This window comes from Vicugna pacos, chromosome 24, assembly GCF_048564905.1.
Source record: "Vicugna pacos chromosome 24, VicPac4, whole genome shotgun sequence".
Lineage (NCBI taxonomy): Eukaryota > Metazoa > Chordata > Mammalia > Artiodactyla > Camelidae > Vicugna > Vicugna pacos.
The window spans coordinates 21,007,745-21,020,483 of record NC_133010.1 but is presented as its reverse complement, the minus strand read 5'-3'; the positions used below and the strand labels follow the sequence as shown (position 1 = coordinate 21,020,483).

The following is a 12,739-nucleotide window of genomic DNA, read 5'->3' as shown; positions in this document are numbered from 1 at the left end:
ACACAGTTGTTGCTTCGGAAAGTATTTCATTCTTTACTGCTGACAACATAGTCTTTAACCATATAAACCATCCGAAGCTTTCGGGAGGTAGCTTTTCAATTAAGCAGTGATTTGATTTCTGTTCAAGTGAATGATGTTTGAAGGGCCCAAACCAATGTAGTACCTTGAACAGGTCTTGCTGATTGCTGTAGGGGCTCTCGCCATTGCATAGCAGTGAAAGCCAGTGTAAGCAGAATTAGTAATCCCAATTCAAACTTCCAAAGAGCTAGGAGCTGAATGTATCACAAATATTCAACCAATACTCTTAAAAAATATAAAGGAAATGTATTTTTCAACATGGGAGAATATTTAACAATTAATTAAATTTATTGGACTTCAATATAGTAAATATGACTCCTTTATGCTTCCTGAATTGTTCAGGATTTTTTAAAGGGGGAAGGGGGTTAGGGGGAGGTAATTAGGTTTATTTATTTATTTAATTTTTTCTTTCAGTGGAAGTACTGGGGATTGAACCCAGGACCTCATGCATGCTAGGCATGCACTCTACTACTGAGCTATACCCTCCCCCTTTTGTTTGGGATTATAACTGAGTATCACATGAAGTCACGTGCACTTGCCTAAGAGATTGGACATTTGACATCCTGTGTGAAAAAACTGACGTGTTATTGGTCTGTGGAAATACCTGCATTTCTTTGAGCCTAAGTCACTTCCTCGTGACATGGAAATGTTTGGAAACTAGTGGATATTTATATAACATTTTATTATTTAAAGGCAGAATAGTCCAAATTTATAGTTTATAATATATACTTTAAAATATATATATGTCATAAAATGTAATTACACAGAGTGTTCCCAGGAGTTGAACCTGATAATTTCAGTGTGGTGGCGAGGAGTGTGGGCTCTGAGACCAGAGGGCCTGGTGACCACATGCAAACTACTTATGCTCTTGGGGCCCCCGGATTCCTTGTCTGTCAGATGGGGAATAATAATGGCGTCTACTGGATGCCATTTGGGGGGGAGGGGCTGTTTGTTTTATTTTTGTTTTGTTGGTTTGTTTTGAGGATTAAATCGGTTAGTATAGATCAATTATTTAGAATGATGTCTAGCACTTAAGGCAAACTCAAGACATTTCAGTTGTTGTCATACTGTATAATTATACCCCGCTGCTTCCTCCAGCTAATTATGAACCATTTATGTTAAGTTAATCCAGTGCAATAGTTTCTACCATGAAGAAAATGAAAGTAATTTTCAAGTTACAAGTGTGTGTTAAAATGACCTCGGGCATATGAGGAACTTGTGCTCTTTATGGGCAACAGTGTTAGGACTGGTCCATCTCCAGCTGCCATCACTTTTATTATTGTGATCGTTGTAATGCAGTGAAACATCAGCCCTACTGAAAGTGCATGGACCACATTTGCAGTGACGTTTGTATCGATAGTGTAAATGGTACAGTTTTCTCATTTGTTAAGATAGTGGTAGGAAATTGGTAAATGTATGTAAAGACATTTAATTTACCTGGGAGCGCTTAATTTTCCAGAGCACTGTTACTCAGGTGCCTAGTGATGGTGACTTTTTTTTTTTTTAGGAGCTTGGGCTTGATAGCTTAATTCTTTATTTTTTTTCTTAACATTTTGTTATTTTTTAAAGATTTGTATCTCAAATCCAATGTCCAGTTTTTTCCAGTAAGGATATGACATCAAAGAATCAAACATAAAGCAGGTTTTTCTTTAAATGAATGTTAGGACGGATGTATGTGGACGTATATTTTTTTAACCATATGACATTGTGTCTATTTCATTGGTAGGGTTAATTTTCCATTAAGCTGTCATATTTCTGTTTAACTTATTATTTACAATTGGGCCACCAAGTTCTAACTGGCTTCCATTTATTCTTTATTTAGTATATTATTTTAATATCCTCAAATATTCTTTATATTAAATATAGTCAAATATTCTTCACTTAGTATTTTATTGAAGCATGGTCACATACTTACCATGTATACAGCCTCTGTCCTCAGGAGGCTTGAAGTCTGATGAGCAGAGTAAGACTTGTGCTTAAGCAACTGGGATCCACAGTAGAAGGTGAAAAGTGCCTTATTTGAGGTTTGGATAAATGCTGTTGTAGGATACAGGAGGAGAGGCCTGAGGACAGGGGTATTTTCCTTCAGAGGGGGATTCATTATCTCAAATTACATTTCATATTTCAGATTGCATTACTCTAATAGTAATTAGAGGCAAATGGTGCTTTGGGGCCACCCCGAAGTCTTCAAGTAGGACATTTCAGCATAGGAGGTGAGAGAAAATCAAATTCAAAATTTTCTCGAACTTTGTCTCCTGAGTTCAATGTTGATCCATCATTTGTAATTAATTATAGTGTAGTACTTTGGTGTAATTGTTTGGATAACCTGATCATAAAGTTAAGTGATTTTGGAACAAAACAGATATATCAATTTTTGTTTTGTTTTAACAAGGACCAGTTATTTTTTGTGAGACTCCAGAGAAATGGATGGCTGTAGTGTTTCTTGCTAAATGACCCATGCATTTCCATGCATTTGAGGCCTTTCCATCTTGCCGGAGACCGAGAGGCAGACGTCAGCTTACGTTGCCAGAACAAGATGGAGCCAGTGTTCAAACCCAGGTTTTTTCATGACAAAGCCCGGCCTTTATCGTTACATCCGCCTCTAGCCTTAGGAGAACAGTCTTCTAGAATAACCCAGCAATGTCCAAGGGGTACCCAAGATATTTAGCAAGCCGGGTGGCACACTGTGGAGGCCAGAGTTCGCAGAGACAACTCCGTGGAGCACTGGCCAGTGGAGGGTGGCTGTGGACTCGGGTCCAGTGAGTGCTGGGTATTTGGCCCCAGGGGGGCAGGGGCACCATCTCCCCTTCCCACCCCCGGGTCTGCTACAATAGATCAGGGTGATGGGGACACACAGGGACAACTTGCAGGAATGCTCAGAGCAGCAGGTGTTTGCCAGCTGGCTTGGAAGCAGTTACATATTTTAACAACCTATGCGACTGCTTTGTTTTGTTCTGACGGTGATGCCTCTGCAGGAGCCGGGGCTCCATCAGGGTAGAACAGCATAGAGTGGACGAGGCACCGAGCCCAGCTTGGAAGGTTCAGCCTCGCCTCTGTCCACGGTCCTTCAGCCTGGCTCCTAAAAATGCCTCTACTCGTTCTGTTCAGTTTGGCTTTTGCCAGCACCTACTCTGTGCCATGTATTGAAGGCTGTGAATCCAAACTTTCTACGCAGTTGCTCCAGGTTGAACCTGCGCGCTGGCTCTTTGGAGCAGGGGACCGTTTCTGGTCGTCAGTATCTGTTGGACCGGAGAGCTTTTATTTTTGTCTACCTGACTTTCATCTTCCCTTCACATTCTCTTGTTTTATTTTTATCCAGGTTAGAGATGCACATAGTTTTAAGAGTCAAAGAATATCATGTTTATTATGAAAAACAGCAGTTTCCTGCTTAACCCACTTCTTTCATCATTTTCCAGTCCCCGGAGGCAACCTCCTGAGAACATTTTTTGCATTTTCTTTTGGCATTGACTTTTCTTTCAGTTATCTGCTGATGCCTGTAACACACCATCCTCAAATGGCGTAGCTTCAAACAATAGCAGTTTGTTTGTTCACGGTTCTGCGACGCGGGCGGGGCAGGGCAGGGACGGCTGGTCTCTGCTTCCCAAGGTGTTGGCTGGGCTGGTCAGCCTCGCTCTATGGCTGGAGCATCTGCAGGGTGGCCGGGATGGCTGAGAGCTGGCTGGTCTCTGCCTTGCCCTTCACAGTCTCCCATCCTCCAGGGATCCTCTCTCGCCGGGTGGTCTCTGGTCCAGCAGGGTAGTCGGATGTTTCCCACAGCAACTGGCTGCTAAGAGGGTGAAAACAGAAGCTGAAAGGCCTCTAAGACAGAGGCCCCGAGATCACCCACTGCTACTTCTGGCAAATTCCATTGACAAGTCACAGGGCTCTGCCAGATTCAGGAGAGTGGAAGTGGACTTGCACGTGGAGGGATGGAAAGAATGGATGGGATCTCTTAATGCAGACGATCTGCTACAGCCCCACGGCTGTAAGTGACATGAGTATGGCACTCTTCACTATTATCGTCATCATCAACATCATCATCATCATCATCATTGTTGTTGTTACTATGATTAATATTTTGGTGTGAGGCATTATGTATTGACTTCCCTTTGTAGCAGATAAGGATTTCGTTCTTTCCCCCTTAACCTCCACCTACAACCATCAGAGACACCTCCTGCAGCCTCCCTCATCGCAGTATAGTTATATCACAGTCTGGACTAGATCCGTATTCAGGGTTTATCTTATTATGATGACATGAACGCTGTTCACAGCTGACTGACTTTTTTTTTTGCAAGACTTCGTTTCCCCTGGAGTTAATAATCCTCCTGTTATTTTGTTTCTTTAGCCTCCCCTGTATGTATACATTGTCATTCATCCCCAAAGCCTCTTCCACTGTCCTCAGTCTCTGTGCAGTGTCTTCACACATAATAGGTGTTACTTCATTTTCGTCTTCGTGAAGAAACCGTTCCTGGAGCCCTCTGACCTACTCAAGGTCAGGGTTAGTTTAGGATGTACATATGTGCATACACGTGTACACACACACACAGATGCACACATGTCTTTCTGAGTTTGTTCCTTACTTCTCTAAAAACTTCTCGAGAAAAGTGTGTGTGAGAGGTACTTTTTCTGAGGAATCTGCAGGTCTGAAAAGGTCTTTATGTTACCGACTTATTTAGTCGAGAGGCTTCTCTATTGGAAATAATTTAGCCGTAGGATTTTGAAGGCAAAGATCTGTTCTCTTTTGGCTCCAGTTTTGCTGGTGAGATGTGTGAAGCCACTTTTGGTTTTATTCTTGCAAGTAATCTCTCTCTTTTTTTTCCTACTGTGCAGAAGCTTTTAGGGTTCCCTCTTTGTCCACAGTGCCGTGGACCTGTGTGACATGCCAGGGCGGGGGTCTTCTTCCCTTCTTTGTGCTGGGAGGTGACAGTCCTTTCCTTCTGGAGACTCACGTCCTTCAGTCCCGGACAGTGTTATTTAATTATTCCTCTGATGGTTCTTTCCCTCTGTTCTTTTTTCTTGAAACACCTGTTATTTGAATATCAGACCCACTGAATTGATTCTCTAAATTTTTCCTTGTCTTTACTCTTTTTTATTTATTTCCCCCTTTGCTGTTTTCTGGAATATTTCAACTCTGTCTTTCTACTCTTCTATTACGTTTTTATTTCTGTGATTTTTTTTTTAACTTCCAAGAGTTCTTTTTCTCTCTTGGTTTCTTCTTTATGATAGCATCCTGTTCTTACTTTATGGAGGCACGATCTTTTCGTATCTCTGCAAGGATATTAATGGTAGGATTTTATTTTTATCATCCTGCATAATGTATATTTCCTCCAAATTGCTGTATCTGGTTTCTTTATTTTCATCTATATCAGATGTCTGGTGTCTTCTCTTACGTAAAGGCAGAGTATTATTAACGTCAATTAGAACCTCTTTGTTTTGGTGGGTTTTGTGAACTGTGATTGTTACTCTAGGCTGATCTGGCTCGGCTGTTCCGTTGAGGACCTTCTGGAGTCAGAAGCAATAGTTTATTTTTCTCTTAACTGGCCAGATTTCCCGGGAGGAGCCTTCCAGTCTTTAGTCTGGAGGGTACAGTCTGCTTGGCTGAGTGGGAGGGGAGGACGGAGCTTCTGAACATCAGTGTGCAGTTTCCCCCTTTCCCTTATTCCGGCGTGGTTCCCTTCATCTCAGGTATTGCTGGCTGTCCTCTGGAAAAGGACACCATCTCTGTCCTCTTGTTTGAACTTCCCTGAATAATAAACCTTCCATCTTCTGCTGCGGTCAGGTAGGGACAGTCACCTGGTTCTGTGAAGGACAGGTCCAACTGCTTCATTTTTCATATACCACACACATTACCCATTTAAAGTGTGCAATTCAGTGGGGATTTTAAATATTCATGGGTTTTGCAACCATCATTACAGTCCATTTTAGCATGTTTTCATCTCTCTCTCAAGAAAACCATACCCATCAGCAGTCACTCCCCATTTCCCCCCCGGACCCCCAGCCCCAGGTTTTCAGTTGCTTTCTGACTATGAATTTGCCTAATGCAGACATTTCATGTGAATGAAATCATACAAGATGTGGTCTTTCATGTCTGGCTTCTTTCCCTAGCATATTTTCAAGGTTCATCCATATTGTAGCATATATCAATACTTCATTCCTTCTTATCGCTGAATGATATTACATTCACATTTTGTTGATCCATTCATCAGTTCGTGCACATGTGGGTCGTTTCCACTTGTTTACTGTTACGAATCTTGCTGCTATAGGCATTCACATACAAGTTTTTGTGTGCACGTGTGTTTTCATTTCTCTTGGGGGTACACCTAGGAGAGAATTGCTGGGTCATGTGGTATCTCTGTGTTTAACCTTTTGAGGAATCGCCAGACTGTTTTCCAAAGTGGCTGCACAGGCATGTATTCCCACCAGCAGCATACGGGGCTTCTCATTTCTCCATATCCTTGCCAACACTTACTATCTGTCTTTTTGATTATCGCAGTGGCTCAACAAGTCCTCCTGTTTTAGCCTCACCTTAATTCTCCTCCCAGAGTAGCCTGTGTCCTGAATGCCTAAGCCTTTTTAGGATTCTGGGGTGGAAATCGTTGCCTCTCAGCTTTCTCTGCCGCTAGCACAGGGCTCAGTCTCTTGGGTCTGGGGTGCGGTGTGGAACCACTGTGGTGGGGAACTTGAGGGTCGCACAGACCTGGGTCTTAGTGATGGTCTGGCTGCTCACAGGCTGTGAGACCTTGGGTCAGATTACACCACTTCTCCGAGCCTCGGTTTCCTCACCTCAAAAACAGAGAAACATAATGAATTGAAAGTAACTGACATCCAGTAGGTATTGACCAAGTGTCACATCTCTTCTCTTCTCCATATGTGGTGGATACTCAAAAAGAGAAAGAATCCTGGAATTCATCAGCTAGTGGGAGCCAGAGATAGTAGACACATCACTCTGCAATAGACTTCATTTTCAACAATAACTACTGAGTGCCTAGCACATGTCATAAATGCGCTGGTTGCTCAGGGTACAGCGGGACATGTTTCCTGTTTTCCAAAAGCTTTCCATCTGGTGAAGTCAAAACCAGAACTGGAATATCAGGCAGACAGAGGGAAAGGCTGTCACACTGATACAGGTGGGGTGTCGGGAAGGAGAGGTAAACTCTAAGCACAGGGATATTGCACAACTTGGTCCACAGATTGATTGGAACATATTAATATGTATGACTTCAGCTCTCCAAGCCAACTGAAATAAACTTCACTTGAACTCCTGGTCCTCTGAAATAGCGAGGCTCAAAGAATAAATCAGCAGCAGAATTCTGTTCAGCGTTCTCCATCACGAAACCTCTGGCCAATGTGGCTCTGGGCCAGTTACCAAGGAAAGTAAAAAAAATAAAGTAAAATAAATAAAAATCACATTCTGAAATAGGCACGCAGGAGGCAGTGTAGCTCATAGGTATTTACAACAAAAATGCTATGGTCCAGCTGTGGGAGCCAGGAAAGTACATGCTTGTAGCTATAAACCTCCAATTAAACACGTTTTGTTATTTCGGATGTTAAGGTGACTTCTCCCTGCAGACTCAAGCAAGTTATGGCCACTGCAGGACTTAGAGACCTTAAATCTTTCTTTTTAAAGTTTTTTTGGGGGGCAGGTAATTAGGGTTTTATTCATGTATTTATTTTTAATGGTGGTGCTGGGGGTTGAACCCAGGACCTTTTGCATGCTGGGCATGCACTGTACCACTGAGCTATACCCTCCCCTCTGAGGCCTTCAATCTTAACGAAGGCCTTGCTCATGGAGGAGTGTGGCAGTTCCCTGGCGGAGATTGTGTGGAGACAGATACGAAAAGTGGCGAGTTGCAAAGGTGACTGGGTGTTCTTGAGGGAGAGTATCCTTATTTGCCCCTGTCACCTCTGCAGGACCCTGATACCATAAATGCATCTGGGATGCATTTAGCCTGCGTCCACACAGTGTAAGGAAAAGGTTTAGAGAACAAAATATAACTTTGTAACTTTGCACATGGTATCAGGCTGTTTGTTCTTCCTCAGATCCATCTGTCAGCCATGTGGGCCCTGTCCTTGTCTTTTGCCTCTAAAATCTTCAGGCCTTAGGAACATCTGACCCCTCCTCCTCTCTCCTCTGGCTCTTGTGGCCTGGTGTGGGCTGTCCACACAACCACAAGCCCCATCAGCTCCTGCCTCTTCCTCTTTCTCAATTCCTGAAACACCTAACTCCATCACCAGCCTGAATCAGCGTCTGCTGGCTACACAGCCGGGGGAACCCGGCAGTGCACTCTGGGGACACCTCCGGTCGTGGTCTGAATACTGAGCGTCATCCGCCCAGCTCTACTCAGCTTTTAGGGATGTGGTCAACTCTTGAAAACACTGAGTAAAATAAAGTTGAACAAGTCTTTTTCTCCTCTCTTTCTGAGCATCTCTCAGAGTCTCTAAGAGTGCAAAACCACTCTGAATTTCTAAGAAGGGGATATGGTATGTGGTGTTTCTCCTTTTTCTCTCCAAAGACTAAACGATAAGACAGACTAACTTAAGACACTTCGCGATACCTTCCCTGATTATCCCAATGAGATGTTTGTTGTCTGTGGTGCTTTGTACCCTTCGTGCCTCACGTGATTTATTATCTGATTGCAGATTTGGATGAGATCGAAATTTGTACTTTGGGAACTGCTCCAACCATTTCTCACCCTCCTGGGATGAGGGTTAAGACAAGAAGCAGGACATCCTGCTTGAGTCCTGTTAGGGGGTTTCTCTTAAACCCTTTGTTTCCTTCAATGCCTGATCGGTTTGAGTAAGTTCATTTGGAAGCAGAGCTGAATTGCTTTAATAACAAAAATAGGAGACTTTTGAAGTTCCCAGGGAAATTTCAGGGAGGAGAGAGGAGTCAGTCAGACTAAATGCTGCATGGGAAAGAGACCAGAGAGGAAAAAGAAAACAAACAAACAAACTAATGGTAGGTCTGCTGGAAAGAAGCTTTGGGGAGAGCAGAGATTTTAAAGCTATTGCTCTTGGGGGCACAGCTTAAACCACTTTGTTGTCTCCACTGTGAAATCTTCCGTGACGCCCCCTTGGCCCACAACCTGTGCATGCGAGCAGATTCTTTTGCAGATGTGACTCAGCAGTGGAGGGGCTGCAGCTGGCGGGAGCAGTTGACGCCTGGGTGGCATCATTACCTCTGTCTCATCAACTCCACTAGTCTGTAAGCACCTGTTTATTGAGTGAGTGAATAAATGAATGCATGGATTTCTAAGCAGAAGCAGCAAATCAGGATTTCTCTTTAGCTGAGACTGGACCGGACCTCTCAGCCATTAATAAGAGAATTGCTTAGGAACGCAGGCATAGAGCAGGGGCTTACTGAGTTGAACTAACCGATCCCTGAGTCAGTAAGAAACGTGTTATTCTTCTGGTTGTAAGAGCTCCATCTTGAAAGAACTAAAGCTTTAATCCTGGACATAAGAAGACGTCTTGAATTATGAAGGCCTGGATGTCTAGATTTCGAGCAAGATCTCTGCCCCGTCCTCTGAGTAAGGAAACAGCGGCAAAATACAAAGATATCCCACTTCTCCATCATCTCGGGAGTGCTTGTTCTCGCCCATGTGCTTTCATAGCCCGTCGTAACGAGCTAGTGCCCTGAGGTTCAGCACACTGTGTTGCAGACTTCACACACCTTGGGTTTTTCCATAACATCTCAAGGTTTGGTCATAGCCAGATCCAGTGTCCCATTTGGGGACTGAAAACGATGATCACAGAGGTTTTATTTCCCTCCCTTCATGTTTGTTTCTTTGGATGATTGTCAGCTTCTTGAGGGAAGGGACCATGTCTCACTCATTCCTGCAGCCCCCTGCCTGGCAGTCTCTGGTCCATGGTGAGCCCTAAGTCAGTGCTTTTGAACTAAACTGCATTTGGGGAGGAAGCAGGGCGCTGGTGCAGTGATGGGGACCAACTCAAGAATAATTGGTTAGGGCTCCTTGGAAAGGCCTGGTCTCGACACCTTGACCTGTCATCAAAAGTACCCTTTAATTGCACAGTAAGTTGTGAGACCCACATCTGACAGAAGTGTAAAATGAGAAGTTCTTTATCAGTCTGATAAGGAATTGCATGATGTGCACATGAGGAGGGGGATTTAAGCTTTTGGTAGAAAGCTGAACTGATATGACATCTCTTGTCTCTGCAGTGGTCCCACCCTTAGCAATTCCCATAGCAGGGCTGTCTTTTGAAATGCATTTACTGGGAAACCACCATCAATCCAGGTTACCCAGTGGAAGGAGAGTGGGGAAGGGTTTGGCTGTCCTTGCGGGCGTCATGCTGGTCTGCTGAGATGCCACTGCGGGTGGAAGAGAAGCCCAGCATCTGAAAGGGAAGGCTTTAGGCTTAGTTATGTGAAGACAACTTGACTCTTTGGACAGCTGATGACTCAGTCATTCATTCACCAGAATTTATTAAGTGCCCGCTGTGTGACAGGTGCCATTCTAGGCATATGGGTTTCACTCCTGAAGCCAGACAGAAAAAAATTGGCTGTCAGGATGCACAAGAGGGATGATATCAGAGAGTAATATTCAAATGGGGTGACGCGACATGGAGTGTCTGGGTGGTGGTCTGGAAAGGCGTCTGGAAGTTATCACACCTCAGCTGAGACCTGAGTTAGAAGGAGTCACCTAAGGAACAGAAGGAAGAGCATTCCAGGCGGAGGGAACAGCCAGTGCAGGGACCCTGAGGTCTGTTTCAGAAAGTGTGGTGTGTCCTGGGAGCAGAGGGACAGCCACTGTGAGGAGCATGGTGGGCGAGGGCAGGTGGGGCAGGGGGGTGGGAGAAGTTCAGGCCAGCACTGACCCCGGACGTCTCCCCAGTGTTAACGCTCCGTCTTTTCTTTCTCGCAGACGACTTTGCAGAGGAGGAGGAGGTGCATTCCTTCGGTTACAAGCGGTTCGGTGAGTCCTAACAAAGCTTCTGTTCCTTCTCTGGGATATGGAAACATGACCGTGACCAGACCTTTGATACACATGAGCATGTGCGGCCCAGTTTGGGTTGGAAATCGAGTTTCCGTATAAGAGGTGGATGGTTTCTCACAAAATCTGAGGGTAATGGGACAGAAGTGGTGCCCAGGCACGGGAAGTGATGGACGCTTCGTTGGGGCAGGTTGTGGTTTGATGACTGCAAACCAGGTGGCTTAATGGGCAAAACACGGTGGGAAAGGTAAATCTGTTACAAGACAGGAGCAGAAACACACAGCATTTCTCTATTTTGATATTTAGAAAACATCTTTTCCCTTTTCCTCAGGCCCCGTGCTCCTAGCTTAGTCAAGGTTAGTGGATACGTGAGAGGAGGACTCTGGCCAGGAACGCAGCTAGACATGAGTGCTCCAGGGTGGGCTGAACCTTGGCCCCCAAAGATACCCTTGTCCTGATCCCTGGAGCCCGGATGTTACCTTAGATGACAAGAGAGCTTTGCAGATGTGCTTCAGTTACAGAGCTTGCGAAGGGGAGATTACCCTGGGTTATCTGGGTGGGCGCTAAATGCAGTCACAAGTGTCCTTACAAGTGGGAGGGAGGGGAAGGTTTGACAATACTGAGAGAAGAAGGCCTTGTGATGATGGAGACAGAGATTGGAGAGATGTGCTCTGGAGGTGGAGGAAGGGGCCACCAGCCAAGGGACACAGGTGGCCACCAGAAGCTGAAATGGGCAAGGAAATAGATTTTCTGTTAAGGGCACTCTGGTGGAAATGCGGCCCCACCAACATCTTGATATCAGCTGACGGACACTGATCTCAGACTTCTGGCTTCTCAAACTGTAAAAGAAGAAATCCATGTGGCTTTAAGCCACCACATTTGTGGTGACTGTTGCCATCGCCCCAGGGAACCAGCCCTCGCTCCCCTTCCTGCCTGGCTGTGCCCAGGGGTGCCCTGCACTCTGCCGTGTCACCTTGAACCGCCAGTGAACACAACACAGCACTAAAGACAGTTCAAGGGAACTGAGGTTTTTCTGTCCAGCTTGTTTCTGTGCCTTAGTCAGAGGAAATGAAGGAGAGAGGAGAAAAGAATGAGTGTGTGTATGTGTGTGTGTCTGAGAGCATGGAGAATATGAAAGAGAGTAAATCTACTTCCTGTTGCTGAAAAAAAAAGATTCTGGCCAGACTTTGATTAAAGTTAACATCCCCCAGCTGCTCTGGTTCCCTCATTGCTTTAGCAGTTTTCTTTCTGGATGCACACTCCTGCATTTCTTTCTGGGAAAAAAAAAATAGGGCTTGAGAGAGAATGCAGCGCCCAGAGCCCATGGCCTCTCCGTGCACACGTGGCCCAGGGGCTTATGCCCAGCACGCACCACCCCTCTGCATGCTGTTCGTCATCTGCACAGTTTTGTGTCTCTGGATTGGTACCCGGTGTCCTTCTGCTCCCCATTGCGGGGTCGCTGAAGGAGGCCGTAGGAATGAAGAGGAAACCAAAAATTATAAAGGAAGGGAAAAGCAAAACAAAACAAAAATGAAAAGGCAGGCATAAGGAGGGAAATCAAGCTTGTGAAAATAAGGCAGGATAAACGATGAAGTGCCGGTGTCTTTTGGAGATCAACAGAAATGTGAAGAACCAAAGGAAAGTTTTCTTTAAGAAAGAGTGGCCTGGAGAGAAATTTTATTTGAAGTTTAATGACCCTGTAACTAGCT

The 12,739-nt window shown here is 44.8% G+C and overlaps 1 protein-coding gene across 1 annotated transcript in view; it reads left to right on the top strand.

The window, feature by feature from the left end:
* Window positions 1-12,739, top strand: part of COLEC12 (collectin subfamily member 12) — a 153,706-nt gene that overhangs the window by 5,342 nt on the left and 135,625 nt on the right. Inside the window, exon 2 of the mRNA XM_072949145.1 lies at window positions 10,962-11,012. Within this exon, the coding sequence (XP_072805246.1) occupies window positions 10,962-11,012 (51 nt within the window). The remainder of the gene's footprint in view (window positions 1-10,961; window positions 11,013-12,739) is intronic.